Source organism: Astatotilapia calliptera, chromosome 12, assembly GCF_900246225.1.
Source record: "Astatotilapia calliptera chromosome 12, fAstCal1.2, whole genome shotgun sequence".
In the NCBI taxonomy this organism is placed as follows: domain Eukaryota; kingdom Metazoa; phylum Chordata; class Actinopteri; order Cichliformes; family Cichlidae; genus Astatotilapia; species Astatotilapia calliptera.
The window spans coordinates 23,911,583-23,929,667 of record NC_039313.1 but is presented as its reverse complement, the minus strand read 5'-3'; the positions used below and the strand labels follow the sequence as shown (position 1 = coordinate 23,929,667).

Here is an 18,085-nt window from a genome sequence, read left to right as displayed (position 1 = left end):
GAAGATAAAAGCATGTTAAGACAGCTGTCGTTTGACTGAGGTGTCAGACAGTAATGCTATCTTTTTCTCATGAAAGTTTCCAAAACAACTTTTTAAAAATTCATTTAAACCAAAAAATCGCTCAGAGCCACATTTAATTATGAAGCAGTCCCAAAGAGCCAGCAGCAAAATAAAAGGGACTGATTGGAGTGAAATCTCCACAGATGAAGACACAGATAGTGGATGTGATATATGAACGCTTAAAAAAATAATGTGATTGCATCGTTCAGTAGTGCGAGGACTCAAAAGGAAAGTGAATACCCTGCTCTGGCTGCATAGTTAATATGGGAAACTAATGAAAAATACGGACAGGCTGCTTAGAAAATCACTGAAATTTGGTCTTACAGAGTGACCAAAAATAGTCTTTATAATGAACAAAGTAATACGGACCATACAAAAGGCTAGAGCAAATTTGCTTAGATAACTTAAGGTTGTTTGAGAAATGGAAGTTAAAAGAAATCTGACAAAATGAACAGAATAAATTGCAAATTTGTACCTAAGAACTAATATTTTTTAATATTTTCTGGAAAAAAACAACCTTCATAAGTACAAAAATCACATTGTTTGACACGACTAACATTACTAAAGTATTAACAGAAGAAGACCACAACATGAAGTGGGCAGTATGATTAATTCAGTATCATTAATTCCAAGAAGCATCTTTAATTCTTATATAGGCACTGACGCGTGGTCATGTGGTGCATTTTAACGTCTTCCTACAAGGGGAGGAGCTTAACATTATAAAGTAGTTTGAATATCTTGGTCTTACTTTGGTCTCTAATCTTTAAAAGTCGCCCTTTTTTATGTATACATTTCTTATATTTTTTATAATGACATTCCTCTTAAAGAAACAGGAAATAAGTGAAAGGTATGTGGGTGAAATTGATCTCGGAGCATAAAGAAATGAAGAGATGTTAAACAAAATAGTATCCAAAAGTAGTGACTTATGGGTAAAGTAGTGTGCCAGTAGTGATGGTCTGTTGAAAAAAAACTATGAAGCAATAAATTAGAAATGGTAAGCTGAAAGCTGTCCAAATACAGTTTTGAAATTACTCTTCTGAACATGAAAGGTATTAAAAGGGAATGCTATTCTTTCAGTTTATCTGACAAGGCTGTGTGGGTACTAAGAGGGAAAAGGTTGGAAACCACTGCAGCCTAGCAAGCTGACCTCCCTGGAGAGAGCAAGGAAGGAGGATTTTTATGTATTTATAATAATTTTTTTTGTTGCTGAGAGGATTAGTTAGTTTTATTCTGCATTTTCTTTTTCTCAACAGATTCAGTGAATGATCAAGTCAGACAATGAACTGTTCCTACCAGAAGTTGTTAATATAGTTTATTTTTTAGGGGTAAAAACTGCATTGTTGACCGATAAACCACAGCGAGTTAACACATTGCTGTGTTAATTTCAAAGAAAGTAAAGCAGCCAAAATATTTGATTCCAAACCGAATACACTGCTGGAAAAAAAGAAACACAACTCTTCACAGGGGGCGTTTTTGCCTAACGAACAAAGCGCTGGGTGGCATTGACAGTGCAGGTAAAATATTTTACTTTTAGTCTTTTAATGAGATTTCTTCCACGACTTGTATTTAACTCGTCATAATCACAAATGAAATCCAGCTGGCAGCAAACATTTACATTAATTTCAAAGGGAGAGGATGGTAAAGATAATCTTATCGAGTGATATTGTATCGCAGAGGCAATTTCCATGAAATCGAGGGATTAAAAATTAAAAAGAGTATTTTATAGCTTCACCAGTCCCGCTGATGACACGTGTGCCTAATGCAGGAGGGAGAGTGCATGCCTTATATCTTTATTCACATGAAATGGAAGGCAGACTATGGTGCATTAGTGATACTGTATGCAGTCATGCTCTGCACATATCCAGTCACTAAAGGAACGTATGGCTCTGGCTGCAAAAGCAATATTAAAAGGCAAAAGGCGAGAAAGAGGTACAACGTTATGATGTTCTGTTAGATGTTTTCTGCGACACGAGGGCTGTTATTCTTGCTTCATATACAGTATTGTGGAAAAAATATTCACCCTCTTCCTGACTTCTTATTTTATTGCATATGCATATGTCACATGTACATGTTTCAGATCATCAAACAAATTTTAATATCGGGTAAAGATCACCTGGGTAAATAAAAAATACAGTTCTTAAATTATGGTTTCATTCTTTTCATTTTTTGGAAAGCTGAGTTTAATTCGACTTGTCACACCAGACCTGCCAGACCTGTTCGATTAAGAAATCTGTTTAATAGAATCTGTCTGACAAAGTGAAGTAGACTAAATGATCTCAAAATGACACACATCATGCCCAGATCTAAAGAAACAGTCTGGATAAGGTTACACAAGCTATTTCTAAGGCTTTGAGACAGTGAGACGAGGAGCAGCGGTGAACCTTCTCGTGAGTGGCGAGCCCACTAAAATAGCATTTCATAAAAAGAGCATCACACCAACAAACATGGTGGTGGTAGTGTGATGGTCTGGGGCTGCTTTGCTGCTTCAGGACCTGGACGACTTGCTCTAACAGTGAATTCTGCTCTCTCCCAGAAAATCCTGAAGGAAAATGTCATCGATTTGTGCCCTGAAACTCCAGCAGACCTTGGTTCTGTGACAGGACAATGATCCAAAACACACCAGCAAGTCCACCTCTGAATGGCTCAAAATGAACAAAATGCAGGTTTTGGAGTGGTCTATTCAAAATCCACACTTAAAGAATCACCAGTTATTGCAAACACTTGACCTCCGTTCTTGCTGCCAGGGGTGGCACAACCCGTTATTAGATAGGCGTTTTACCTAACCAATGAAATAATCATCCAAAAACTGCATTTTTAAAAAAAAATTACAATTGTTATCTGTACAATAATAAAACTAATGTCATCATCTGAAACAATTACTTGTGACAAATATGCAAAAAAATCAGAAATCAGAACGGGGTCTTTCTCAGCCCTTTTTTCACAGCACTCTATTGGCCCACGACTCTATTCTCTTAAGCGTTTGTTTGTAAGCCCGTGTATGTGTGTGAAACAATCCAGTCAGATGTTGTCATAACTACCTGTTTAACGAATGAATGCAGCAACCATGACACCTTTTTAAAAAAGCATTCTCTCAGTGTTTGATTTATGAGTCAGCTCTTGATGTCACTCCGACAGCAATTACAAGCTATGAATGGATATTATATGCACGCACTGTCTCCATAAGCACGACACTCTGCCAAGTCCTGGAACAGAAGCGACGCTCTTGAAAGAGCATCATCAGTTATGCTTTTGAGTGCTTGTGTGAGGATGCATCTCATATTGTGCGTGTGTGTGTGTCTAGGTGAATTAGCATCTGTGGATGTTTCTCAGACTGAGTTACGACGAATTGTAGACTACACATCTGGTCACGCGTACCCGTTTGTACAGGCACGGACTTCTGTGAAGCGCTTTGCCCTGATTAGTAGCAATTCTCCTCGGGACATTTGCAAATACAGGGCCGTGTGAATTTACTCTGATGAATTCAAATGCGTACTTAACAGAAGAACGCTAATGCATCAGTAGACGGCAGAAAAAATAGATAACTGGGTAAGCCTCCCTTACTCACCCTTCATGTGGTTTGATGCTCATATCTGCCGGAGGACTTGGCAAGTCTGGAGGGGCCTTTGAATCCCGAATCCCACGTGGCCCACCATTGATTTATGTCATTGTGTGTATTTTCAGCCTCTTCGGAGGTCACCTTTCTGCATCTCCTTTGCTCTGCATTTCTCCACCGATGCTGTTGCTGTGCTTCAGCTGCAGTCGTTTCCCCATCACTTTTAAAACTGTCTCAAAACCTACTCATCGTGCGCCATTCCCTTAAATTCCCTCAAATATCCGTACTAGCTGAAGGAAAAGGCACAAATTTGGTTTTGCTCTGTGGTTTGTAAAGACAGTTGCCCCCAGTGGTCTAAACTGTTGCTATTTCTACACAGAACTGTTGGAAATTGCCTCTGATCACTCCAGTCAGAGTGGAAGAACAGAAAAATGGCTCGTATATTGAGTTATTGTTAAATTGTCAGTGAAAGCAGTCAGTCAGGCTGCAGGCTATGCTTACTGAGGCAGACAAAACACAACTGTTACTGGAGGAAAAGTAGAATCTAAATTCAGACAACAGTCACCTTTGTCGGAGACGTTAAACACGTAACAGTTATTGCAGTCAGTGTCAGATATCGGTGCCCATCAGAGTGTCAGAACAAGTTTCTCCATTGGAATAATCTGCAGTCTGTTTCTAATCTTGGCTTGCTTGTGTCTCTCCTGCACAGAGTCTCTCGAGCCCACCTATCAGCAGCTGCAAAAGATGAAGCTGGACAAAAGTCCATTTGTGGTGGTTTCTGTGATCGGCCAGGAGCTGCTGACAGCATGCCACCACACGGCCTCTGTTGTGGTGCTAGAAGCCGCACTGAAGATCGGCACATGCAGCCTCAAGCTACGCGGCTCCGTCTTCTCTGCCCTCAGCAGCGCTCACTGGTCCCTGGGCAACACAGAGAAGAGCACGAGCTACATGCAGCAGGACTTGGAAGTGGCCAAAACCTTAGGTAAGACCCCTGACTCGGGGTGACTGGATGCAGATAATATAGGTTAATATAGATTGCTTAGACACAAAAGTTCCCAGAGTGTGGCATTTCATTATTGTGCCCTATTGTTTAAAATGAAACAATCTTGAACTATAAATAATAGAGAGAAAATGCTCAGATCCTCATAAGCCCTTTGTCATTTTTTCTTGTTAAATTATGTAAACAGCTAATAAATGAGTGAAATCTTTGTGATCAGTCATCATACAGTATTTTGTACTGGTGATGACAGTGTCTGTCAATCAGTCAGCAGCTGTTGGGTGGTTATTAATGAGAATGAACACTGTGGTTTTATGTAATCTTCTAACTTTGTTATTTGTGCCATTGTGAAATTACGAAAGATTTTATCTAATTTGTTTGTTTCTTTAGTTTGTGACCAAATAAAATGATCCCATTAGCCGCAGTATATTTTGTGCTTAAAGTAGATGTAAGCACGAGGACAGTCTGAACAGTGTTTGAGCATTAAGCTTTGGCTGTTAGCGATCACCTTGTCAGTATGTTTAGCCACATAGATTATCACTGTAAGCATTACAGCATGCTAATGCTAGCCCTAATCAAAACGCATTCTTGTCCTCAACTCCAGCCTTACATAACTCATGTACTGCGTCTCTGCTTACTTTCATACCTGAGTTGCTCTTGATGCATCCATCGGAGCGTGTGTGCGCGTGTGTGCGAATGTTAGAAAGTGCTCAGGCAAAGATAAAAGCGTCGTATGAATGTGTGTGTGATTGGGTGAATAAGACTTGCAGTAGAAAGCACTTTAAGTACTCAGCTGAGAAGGAAGGCGCTGTATAAGTACCAGTCCATTTAACTTACCCATGTCACACAAACACAGTTCAAAAATTCGAGGTTCAGAACAAAACAAAAAACTGAAGAGCTTGTTTTGCCCGGTAACGCATAACAGGCACGTGCACTCTACAAAGTAGTCTGTACATGTTCAATGTAGCAAATATTTTAGACTAATTCTTGTGTATCGTGATGAGTTCTAGTATAAAAGTTGTTAGTGTGACCTTCCAGTGAAGTTTATTTCTTTTTTGTCTCTTTTGTGTATCTTTCCATCTGAATATATTCCACTAAAATGGTCAAATTCCAGTCGCTGCTGGGAATTTTCTATTTTGTTTGCTCAAAAATAAATAATGCCTGCAGTAAGTATGGATTTGCCCGTTTGGGATTAATATATGAAAAGGTGAGAAAGACAGGAAAGGAAAGGGAAAAAACTTCTGAAGGGAAGATAGGAAAAAATGAAAACAGGGAGTAGCACAGACTGGCTCCACTCTTTTTACCCCCACACAGTTTGACACATGACTGGGCAGCACAGCTGCAGATAAGGAGCTGTGGTTCTCAGGTAGAGCACAGAGACTTGTGCTTTACTTTGGCCCTGTCTGTGGGGCCTCTCTGTCAGGAAGAAATAATAAGGCTTTCCCCTTTCACCCTCTGGAGCATTGAGATCAACACTACCAGCTGTCAGAAAAGGCACTCTACTGTGGAGAACTTATAACGGGTTATAACGGCACTTTCCCTTTTAAGGGTGTAATGGCATGTCAGTGGCATAGATGTGGTTCATCACGTCCCTGTTTGACAGTGACAGTGGAATGATGTGAAATAATCACCGACTGGTTTGCAATCCTCTGAGCTATACTGTAAATTTTATTTGTTAACTCTTGAAATTTCATTCTCATCCCTTGTGGTTTTCCCTCTTCAGGTGACCAAACAGGGGAATGCCGTGCTCACGGGAATCTGGGCTCGGCATTCTTCTCCAAGGGGAACTACCGTGAAGCGCTGACCAACCATCGCAACCAGCTGGTTCTGGCCATGAAGTTAAAGGACAGAGAGGTAAGAAACGCACAAATTGCAGCAGTCTTGAAACGGATAGAGCGGAATAGCTGTCATCTCAGAGGGCGATAAATTGATGTTACTACCATTCTTTCCCTTTTTCTCTCTCCCTGAGTCTCTTATCATGTTGTAGTTGTGAAATTGTGCTGTGCCAAGCATTCTTCAGCTCTGTCTTTTAGAGGGTACTTGAAGGTGGAGGCTGAAGGTCACAGAGATGCTGCTCCGCTTTGTCTATTTAAAAAAAAGAAAAAACTGGCGTCAAGTTAATGTAGAGAACAAGTGAAGGTGATGGCGGAGGACGAAGAATGAGGAAGTTGTAATAAAGGGCAGTAGGATAGCCTTGGCAGCTGTTTCTCCTTATTATCAATGCAAAGTATTTATGCAGATATTATGTAGATGTGTATCTGGTTTGTGAAGCAGTAAGTCTGGGACTTTGGAGCATATGCCTGCTTTGGAATGTAATTTAGAGAGATTAAGTTGTTTGAGGCAGCGAGAGAAAGGAGGAGTTGGAAGGAGAGAAGAACATGAAGGAGAGGGAGGAAAAAAGTTGGACAGACTGGTCCACTTTTCTTTCAATTGGTGCCCTCTTTCTCTCCTTGCTCTGTCATCTGCTTCTCTCTCCCTCTCTCTGCGGTCATTGGTGGGGGTTGACAGGTGCTTGTTCCAACACAATTCCTGTCGCACATGCAGAAGAATGGCCTCTGTTTCCCCTTCATTCCTTATCCTTCCCAACAGGCAGGCCTGCTTGTTTATGCTGCCTGATATCGGGAGACATTTAAACGGTCCAGCCAGACGTGGCACAATGCGCCAGGATGAAACTAACTGTTGAAAATGAGGCCAGAGGTGCCCTTGACATCTTTCACTCTCACATTCTGAGAACATGTGCAGAGCACAAGTCAGATTATAAGCCTACAGACGCCAGAGTGAAACCTCTCTGTTATTTGATGTTAGTGAGGGATACAGGCAACACATGTAAGGCGTTGACTGCTCTCAGCTATTTGACTGTTCTGCTAAAAAGAAATGTTTTGATTATATGAGATATAGACATGAGATAGTTCTTCTGGCCAGAGTTTGTAGTGACATCTAAAGACTGCAGAGAAGTATATCAGACTATCTGCCACTAAGGCCTGTGCTGTCACTTCACTGTCGCTTCTTAAAAGAAAACAGTGCAGAAACAGTGCTTCTATATGTGAAACACAAGTGGGAAACTGACCACTCATGTCTGCAGGAACATCTTTGGGTCTATTGGAGGTCATTGAACAGCATTAATCGTTGCCTCATATGCGCAAGGTCTCGATTGCCCCCTGCACAGCCAGCCCTACTTGCCCCCCTTGTCCTCTTGTTCATCTAAAGGCCCCTTAATCAGAGTCATATGTGTGTCACACCACCTGGTCTCCCTCAGAACACACTGGAGCCGAGTGGAGAGCTCATTACAGTCAGCCTGGTGTTTTTGTTCCTGATGTGGATTTTTTTATCTGGCCTTTCTGAAGCTGAGGTCACTTCCTAGAGGCCCGAGGAAGGATGTTGTTGCTGCCTGGATTTCCAGTGTCTGGCCTGCAGTCTAAGGGTGTTATGAAGGCCCTCAAGCAGGAGATGATGCATAGATTCTCAGGGAACATTGGGAATTTGTGCCATTGGTGACTTGTAACAACTTGAATTGTTTAGTAAATTTCCTGGAGACAATAATGAAATCATCTGGTGAAATGGTTCATTTAGGAAAAAAAATGTTGCGGACAATGGAACTGAGTTAATGTTGGATGTGGGTTTTGATTGCGTTAAGCCTAAGGTTTTAATCATGAAGCTAAAATGCTTGGATCTAATATGGACATGCATGTGTTTATATCCTCTTTTTCCTACGTTTGATAGCACTCTTATATTCAAAATCAAATTCAGGTCATTGCAGCTCCTGGAGGTTTTTCTTTTCCATAGTATTTGTTTTCTGTCTCACCATGGGAACTGGTCCTGGGTGACATCAGAAGCCCAAATCCGATTATACCGGCCCTGATTAGTTGGCATTAGTGATAGCTATGTCAGGAATGACTCCTCCTATATATTAGACTAACACAACTCTACTCAGAAACCTCTTCTTCTTCATCACGGAAACCTATCAGCATCTGTGCTAAAGGTATTAGGGAAGCCTTTCAGCAGGTATCAGTGCTGCTGGCCTGGGAAAATAGTGACTTTCACAAGCTGCATAAGCTTTCTAGCAAGGCCTGATAGTGTCCATAAGCCATTAGTTAGTTATGACTAAATCATGAATTTAGTGTATAAACTCTCATACGATGTGAAAATGTGTGATTTTTAGGACACTCAGACCTGATGTTAGCTGGTATGCTGTTTGCTTATAACCAGTTATTGTTGTTGTTTAGCCAGCGAGTTGTCAGCTGTTTGGAGATGGGAGGGTCACTGGTCTAGTCTGCTGACAATAAGTAATTGCGGCAATATTGGAAATAAATAAACTTCAATTCAGGAGATGAGGCTGAGGTGAAGATGAGGAAGATGAGGTGGTAATTAGGGATGAGAGAGAGCAGTGGTGGAGGAGGCAGATGAAGAAGTGCAAGAGAACGACATCATGAGAAACGATCATGAAAATATACAAGTACAAATGTCTGACAGTGCTTTTTGTGATTTTTAAATTCAAAGTAACTCATAAGGTGTTCTCTCTGTATGGCTGGTCTATAGCTACATACATAAAACCCGATTAGGTAAAACAGCAATTTCCATCTCAGTCCACGAATACAAGTTTGCTGGGCAACACTGCGGTTCCACCACTGCTATGTATTTTTAATGTATTCTAAATTTTTGAGAAAGCATCAATTTGTTGGCAGATATAATTACACACTTTTCAATGCTTATTTATGAATAGAATATTATTTTTTCCTGTTAAATACCCTGTAACAACTACTTACTCTACCTCTAAGTATCAATAACAGAGCGTCATTAACTAGGATGCTTTATAAAAGTAATTGGTATGTGTTTTTGGGCTGGTGCTAAGAATCAAAACCTGTCCTTTTCAGTGCTCTGTGGGACGTTTGCTGTCATTTTTGCAGGACCTTTTTTGAGAAGGCTAAGGCAACAGCTCAGCACATAGCGGAGATTCATGTACTCTCCGTGTATCAAACATACACGCAGTTACCCTCAGGAAAATCAAGGTCAGCATGCAGCCTAATCCTGCATTTTTCACAGAAAGCATAAGCTTGTGTTTACACATGCAGCTCGCTGCCCTTTCCTCTTTCTCACTGTTGTTCACATAGTCGTCAGTGTCCAGTCTGTGCACTGTGGATTTTGTTTTGTTTCTTTTGTCAAAACCACACATGGGATAACTTGTGTCTATACAGAATTATTTCTACTAAATAAAAAATAGTGTATTGTAGAGGAAGTCTTTAGTGTCCTGATGGCCTGTGTGAACATTCCACCAGGGACCTGACAACCTTGTCCACACACTTAAAGGGAGTTTCTCTCAAACAACATGCATAGCTGCATGCTGGGCCTGTCCTCTAGTGTTTTTAAGTAAGATGTCCACTTAAGGATTGGGTCACTGACCCCAGTGCACCCAAGCCTTAATGCAGGCTCTTTTTAGGATGAGGACCCTCCTCTATCAAGTGTAACTGGAGATAATCCAGGAATCAGTATTTTCCCCGTAGAAAGATTTCAAATGAATGCTATATAAATAAAACTTATGGATAGTTAGGTAGTGAAAATCTAATAGCCAGTGTCTTTGCTATAGAAACAAGGAACTGACTGTTAGTCAGCTTAATATATAGTAGGGGAATCCCAACTTTTCCTGCATTGGTGTCACAAGTGCCAGTCAGTCATGGCTGGTGTATTTGAGCTGCTAATTAGGGCTCACAGAAAGGTTCCCATAGTGGGATGCTCGCCCAAGCTAATCAGAGTACAAGGGTTATATCCAAAACATTGCATTCTTAAGTCGTTATGGATACAGATTATAGTAAGATTGCACTCATTAAGTTAATTACTGACATCTGAGCATGTGGTGATATCATTAGGAGAAGTCAAACAACTCAAAAAATCAAATGTAGCCAGATATGGTACAGGGGGGAGCTAAAAGTGGACTTTAATGGTTACTATTCTTAGCCTTATTGGTTCTTTGTACAATGAGGAATTAATAACTCATCATTTTCATTACAGTTATACTTGTTCACTTTTATTTTTGCCTTGAAATAAAATATCTTTTTTGGAGAATGCTGCAGTAGCATTGTTACCATGGTTCTATAACTCTGATGAGTAGTCTAACAAACAGAAGTTATAGCTACCGCATGCAAAAATTCAATAAGTTGTTATGAACATGGGTAAACTCGTAATCACGTAAAGAGGTTATATGGCTTAACGTTTGTGACAAGGTAACATATACCTCATCGCGTATGTGTGCTAATAGTGGTACTAATAACACAACTGACAGTAGTAGACATAAATCAAAGCTGTGCCACAGTAGCTACTGTTCTCTGCAACATGGTGCACAGTTTCCTGTCTGTGATGAAGGAGCAGCGACAGACAGAAAACAGGGATCCCATATGAGGCTTGTCTATAACTCAAGAGGCAGTACAGTACCTGGATTCTGTAATGTCAGCAAAGACGCCAGGCCTAGGATGTCTTTTCATCTTCTAATAACAGTGGAAAATCTCTGTTGTGGCTCTTTATGGCACAGTTCAGCAGAAAAGTCAGGCATCCTGTTAGATCCCTGCTTTCGGCTGACCAGTGTGGCAATAATAGCTCATCGTTATGAATCTGAAATGATGAAGAACTGGAAAAGAGCAAACAAAACAGAAAAGACAGCAGAGGCGGGGTAAAGGCTCAAAGAATAAATGCTCTGTCATCCACGAATGGGAACAGGAGCTGCAGTCCAAACCAGTGAGGTCATTGGCTAGCGTGAAGTTAGTGTTTTTCTTTAGCTCACTGCTTTTTGGAAATAACCTTAAGCAGAATTTAAGCTGTCAGATATATGCAGAACAGATAAAACATAAGCTAACTTGCTAGTCTTTGTAGCTGTGTCTGTGTCGTTTCCAACTTTTGTTTTGTCCCAGTTTCCACACCTGGCTTTTTCCAAGGCCTGCCAGTAACCATATTTAACAAAGGCTCTCTCTGTCATTGTGAAACAAAGCTGTTAAACTAGGTCTTTCCTCTCAATACTCCTGTTTGCCGCCTCTTCTGTTTGTCTGTGACGTTTTCATCTTAAATACTAGGTTTAACTAGAAGGAGGTAACCCCTAATTTGGGCTGTGAGTATTTAGGAGAAACTGAGGCGGGCTGGCAGTGGTGCACTCGATAATTATGTTTTGTGTGATGTTAAAAAGAGTCTCCACTGCTGACTCCCCCAACCCCAAACTGAAATGGAAATCACAATCAGAGAAGGATACAAACAATGTTTTTTTTTGTCCTTTTTTTCCATAGGCCCCCAGACTACTACTTCATCTTCCACCACCATTCTCCTTTTAATTCTGGCTTTGTTCATCTAAGCTCTCCTTCCCTTTCACGCCATCTGCTGCAAGGAATTTGCCCCTCACGCTGAAAGTGACACGGACTGTTTCGTCATGGGTGTTTATCTTGCTGCTTGTTTGGGGCTGTATGGATCCTGCTGGACCCTAGCTGGTATAATGAGGCTGAGGGCTGAGAGATGAGCCTCTAAATAAGGGGTGAGGCAGAGGACTAAGTGTGGGTGTTCCTCTTGTCAGGGTCTGGGTTTGTCAGTGTTTGTCAGCACTCCAGCAGAGGAGGGGATCATTAAGGAGTCATTAGTGTGTGGACGTGTGCCTCCACCACTCGTCTTGGGGCCCACGCTAATAGAGGATGGAAGGGGAGGGGGGCAGCTTGGCACCCTTGTCTTTTTTCTGTAACCTTCACTGCTTTGTTGATTAAAAAGGATTTGGGGATGATTAGAGGGGTTAATTTAGCAGAAATGCTGGGTGGGGGCAGGAAGAGATTGCTGTCTAACTAAATAAAAGACAACACACCTGTTTCTTACAGTGCACGCTTCACAGGGAAAGGTGGCTTTGTGAGGGCACTCAACTGTTGATATTAAAACCACTATGAGCAATACTACCTTGCACAGAAGTATTTGCTTCCTCACCTCCTGCTGTGCTGTGCTGAGGCACAGAGCTGGCTGTAGTGCAGCATGTCCAGCTCGCTTTGCCTTAATGACACACAGGCTCTCCTCGGCCCACTGGTTTAGAACTGCTCTGCAGCCGCTCGCTTAGCCATGAATCATGAGAGATGGACGGCAGGCATCAGCCAATGGGCCGTGACCAGAGCCGAGGTACAAGGATTGCGTGTGTGTGTGCTTTATTTTCAGCACACATCTGTGCTCCCATATTCTAGTGTGATGTAAGTGTGTCATGTCCTGTTCATGTGCATGTTAGTCTTGGAGCTTTTCAGTGTGCAAACAAACATGAAGCACAATATAAGATTGGGGGGGGGGGAATGATGGTTTCCACCTTTATACTGTTCCAGTATTATGGTGTGTACTGATTTGTCCCCTAACACACTACTGACCCAGAACATGGACTTTCATGCACATGAGTCCAGGCATCATCACCATGTGTATGTATGCACACGTATGCAGGCGTGTGTATTTGTACTGTGCATTTGCTGCATTCGAGGTGACGCAGTGTTGTGTCTCCCCCAGTGGAGCATTTGGAAGGCTGTCAGAGAGATGAATGACTGCCGTTATATCGACTAGTGCTCCCTGCCGCCTCCTCCCTCTTTCCTTCCTCAGTGCCCCGTGCTCCATTTCTCCTTTCCTCTACCCTTCCACATCACCTCCACTTCTTTTCGTTTCTTCTCTTCCATTTCCCCCCATCTTCGTGTAATTTTCTTTCCTTCTCTATGTCTGCTTTTATAGAATCACACACCATATCGCTATATTCTCTGTGAGCATTGCCTTTAGAAAGAGCAGAGACAGTGCAGTGTTGCAGGATTATTTGCTATCATGGGCTTGGCTTTTTTAAATTGACAGCAAATCTGGATGTTGCATGGTCTCTTTGATTTACTGGTTAAAGAATCAATGCAGAAGCATCACAATCCCTGTCTCTAATGCTACTCTAACAAGACTTAAACTCTATAGTTCCTTGTGTGGATTGAACTTCGCAGAATTGGGAAGTTGAGCAATTTGTCTTAAACAACAAACCTTGTCTATCTTTTCATCCCTTGCTGCTCCAATCAGTGGCGAGTGATTAAATAACAAATAAGCAGTGTTTCCTGACATGCTGTTGTGATGCACTTTATGATCATCACTGACATACGCAGATAGCGATCGTCAGACACTCCGGAGACAATCCATCGTGCTCCTTGCAGTTTCCGCTGCGCCTCAGGACACTGAGTACGCCGTAGAAATTTTAATCATTGGGAAAATCAAATGTCCGCTCATTAATCTGTGCAGAGAGATTTGATGTCGCACGGCAAGAGGGATGAAGATGGAAGGTGCCAACTCATCTTCCCTTAGAAAATGTGTAACAATAAGGGATGAAGCCTGATTAAAGGTGCCAGCCAGTGCACCATTAATCTACATGGCTTTGATTGAAATAAATTGGATGCTGGAGTACCCAACAGAAAAACTCCTAGCTCTCCTTACCAATATTTTGAATACTCCCACTGTAGTGCTTGTTTTCTGGGGAGATTTCAAGTGGTCCAGGCAGCCTGGATAATGTGTTGTCTTTTAGTCAGGGATTAATTCATTATCTCGTCACATCGGTGTAATCCTTATTACACATTCGGTGAGTCATTCTCATGTAAATTCGGATAAATGCCATCGGGTCAATCTTAGTGTTCTTCACCGGTGACCAGAAATGTGTCACGCTCTAGATTCTGGACAGACCTCCCACTTAAACCTGGCACTCCCTCCTCCTCCTTCCCTCCGGCCCTAGTCCAGCCCAGCCCTCATCCAGGCTGGCCAGAGAGCCATTTAAAGCTCTGGAACTGCATCCCTTTCTCCGGCCCAATCGATAGTGGAGCTGTCAGCAAGACGAATGGAGGCTTTAGGAAGTCCATTTTAATGAAGGAGAAGGAGCAAAGGAAAGAGAGGTACTTGGAAAAGGGTGGGGGCAAAAGGACAGGTGGAGGTCCACTGAAAGTAGCTATGAAAGGAATAAAGAAACACAGAGAGTGAGGAAAGGGGGAAAAGGAGAGAAGCAGAGCAGGAATATGTGTGTGTGTGTGTGTGTGTGTCTTTATTGAACGTGTGTGTAAAATTATGTGTGCGCTGTGTAATACCGTCTGCATTGAAGGTTGGTGATGGGTGGGCTGGGTTGATTTAGCTACAGTAAGACCTATTTCTAGCTCAGCAGTGTGAAATGGCTGCTTAGCTACAGTAACTTGTAAAGCACACTCCAGCACAGAAACCTATATTAGTTTTATCTGGCCTGCACACCAACACCACATCAAGTCTGGCTCATGAATCATGTCAGCAGCCCTGGGGTAAAAAGACATTGTTGTGACAAGGGAGAGCTACAAATCCAAGGAAACTCCCTCCACAGCCACCCTCTACCTACACACTGGCAGATCAACAGATCTGTGCACGTTTGCATTTAGAAGATGTCCTCTGGAGCGGACATTTGATGCATACGATTCTGTTGGCGGTGCTTGTTTTCAGCCCCTTTAACAGGCATTCTGAGCTGATACCATTTGCCTTGCGTCAATATGCAGAAAAGGATACATGCTAATTGGTCATTAGCGGTAGAGGCTCGAGGTTAGGCACAGTCAGTGGTGTAGACCAACAATCTCTTCTGGGCAGTGGCCCAGCTAAACCCACTGGAGCGATTACTAGCCCTTGATTAGTCAGTGCGACTGTGAAAATGATTGGCCATTTATAAATATAACCAAGTGCCTGCTGTCATCAGCCAAAAAGTTGACAGAACCCTCATGGCATGAAATAAATACACGAGTTTCTATATTTCATTTTACTGTTATAAATCTCAAATAATCTATAAGGCCACTGACAAGTAAGTTGAACAGGGGATTTTGTTAAAAGGCAATATTCTGCTTGGAAACTCATCCGAACAATACTTTGACATGTATCAATCACCTAAACACTCTACAACCCCCCCCACCACCACCACCACCACCACCACCACTCCTCTATGGCAGTTCCTGAAGGCAGTGGCCTCTCCCAGTGAGACTATGATGCTCAAGCTGCTCTGGAATGGTTTGATGAACAACACAAAGACCCTGACACACTGACCCAGCCTCCAAACTGCCAAGACAACAATGTGAATGAGCATCATCCTCTGGCTGTGCTGAAACACACCAGAACCTCTGAAGCCCCACCCCACAACTCAAAGGATCCACTGGTGACACTATAGGATACAGCAAGAGGTCCTGTGTCAGCACCGTTATGGGTCAGACCTGTTTTGGTAGCACAAGGAGGAACTTTACAATATTATCCATGTTTTAATCCTGTGGCTGTAAAAAGTTTCCCTTTCTTCTTTCACTGAAACAGGTTGCGTTGGAAAGAAATGCTCCCTCCCCTCTGTGTTTTCCTTTTCTCCTGTATTTAAAGAGTAAAGCCAAAAATAGGACGTCGCTATTCAGCCATCTGTAAAAAGGATGAGTTTGTCCTTAGAGATAAGGTGAAATTCAGAGTTTTGGACAAGTCCATGTGTGTTTTCCAAATGGTTTCTGTGCTACACGTGAACAAGAGGTCTCCCGTGGGAGTCAGAGAGGTCAGTGCAGCTACAAGCATTTGATGTTTACATTATATATAGCTGCTGCACACACAGGGATGTAGGAGGCGGCATATTTGCACAGTGAGGAAATGGTCTTTTTGCATGACTCCCTGACATCACGCCAAAGACGGGGGATTATAGCTCCTCAGTTTGGTTTGGCGCAAGCTTCCGCACAACTCCTATACGCTGAGATTTGTTCTCTTTGTCGCTTTGTCTCTCACCACTCTTATCTTTAGCTTTTGTCCCGACTTACAGCAGTGTCAGCGTTCTTGTCCTTGTGGCACGGTATCCAGACCTTCCAGAGGCTTTCTTGGACGGGAGCCCCGGTTTCTGTATGAGGAGGTGGATTGTGTCTTTGTGGAAAGCCATCAGAGAGAGCAATAAAATGGAGAGAAAATACGATGCCCCAAGTGCGTGAAATGAAAGTACTCCATCTTAGGAGGGGATGAAGCCCTCTGGGTTCTGCTTATACTTGACCTTGCAGCACACGTGGTTTGGTCTCTAAATAACAGTCAAGTCAGGAATTAGCTGGCTACACATCAGTTTTGGAAAAATCTCTTGAATGTGCAGCCTTAAGTGTAGCATATTCAGTAGAAGTCTCAGAGGTAAACAGTCGTCTGGTTCATTTTATTGCTTCCTTACTCAGAACTAAGTTGCTATTGCTGGTGCTGTCGGTAGAGTTAGTTGGCTTTTGCTTCTGACCAGGTGTGTCCATCTCAGGTTGGATTGGCTCTCATCAGACATGCAGACGCACACAAGTACACTGATGGACCATTTATCCTGAGATTTAATTACGGTGGACAGAGCAGTAAGTTTTGATTTCATAGTAAATAAAGTACTGTTTAACCGTCCTGCATTATTAATGAGCTAACACAACTTAAAGTAGTAGTAATTTACCTATTTAATTAAATGCAAAATGTAAAAACTGAGTAACAAAAACAGGCCGTTGAACAATGAGGTGCACATATTGTTCCCATACTCGGAGGAAATTACATCCTTGACTGGAAAAGGGAATTTTAGTTTTTGATATTTCTCCTGCAAATTGGCCATAATTGGTTCATATTGTTTTTGATACCAGACTTGCTTTTACAGACTGCACACAGCTGTTTGTGTGCGCTATGTTTTGTGATTGCGGTGAAAGCATTTGCCCGCATGCATATGTGTGAGCTGGGTGTTTGTGAATATGTGCACGGGCACGTTTTTGACTTCATCGCCATTCGGAGAGGCTTAGCGTGATTAGAGTTGCGTGATCCTCTGAAGAGTTAATGATGAGAGAAGCAGTAGCTCCGCGGAGGCCAATCACACACTAGCCTCTGACAGCACACGGAGGCTTATCTTGCTCTATGCAGTGTGTGTTTCTCTGACTGCGTGTTTGTGTGTGTGTTTGTGTGTGTGCACCACATGGGCTCTAATGCGTGGGAACATGTATTTGATGGGGTTTAGCTATCATTTCTCATGATAGTGTGTATTATCATTTACCATGAACACCATTAAAAATATGCATGATTTCTTTGTCTGGGTGTTTGGCATTTGGGGGTTTATGGACATACAATGAAGAATCCATAATCATATAGCTTCATTATGCCAGTGCCAGACATAGATCCAGCACAGGAGGGGCTCTTGGTACCTCCGGGTCTCGTTCGGGGCTACACACCACACTGAAGAAGGCCGTTGGCTGTTTTCCCCACCCTCCCTTCACTCTGCGGGACTGACTGACAGGCTTAATGACGCTGTCGGGGTTACAGCATGTCTCCAACTCATTTTCGAATGTGATTGAAGTTCGCAGTGGGTAGCTTTTCATCAGTGTTGAGCAGACAAAAGGGACCTTTTTCAGTGTTGTCTTTGTATGTGTGTGCAGTTTGTGTGTTTGCACATGTATGCCTGGAGCTCAGATGAGATGCACAAGAGAAATCACTTTATGGTTGTAACCCGGACTGTGCAGGAATCC

General features: G+C 42.4%; 1 protein-coding gene across 3 annotated transcripts in view; it reads left to right on the top strand.

Annotated features, from left to right (window-relative positions):
• The window catches only part of LOC113033618 (tetratricopeptide repeat protein 28), a 187,379-nt gene that overhangs the window by 118,640 nt on the left and 50,654 nt on the right, over positions 1 to 18,085 (top strand). For all 3 annotated transcript variants that reach the window (XM_026187595.1, XM_026187594.1, XM_026187596.1), the window contains 2 exons: positions 4,323 to 4,595; positions 6,334 to 6,464. In XM_026187595.1, coding sequence (XP_026043380.1) covers positions 4,323 to 4,595; positions 6,334 to 6,464 — 404 coding nt within the window. The remainder of the gene's footprint in view (positions 1 to 4,322; positions 4,596 to 6,333; positions 6,465 to 18,085) is intronic.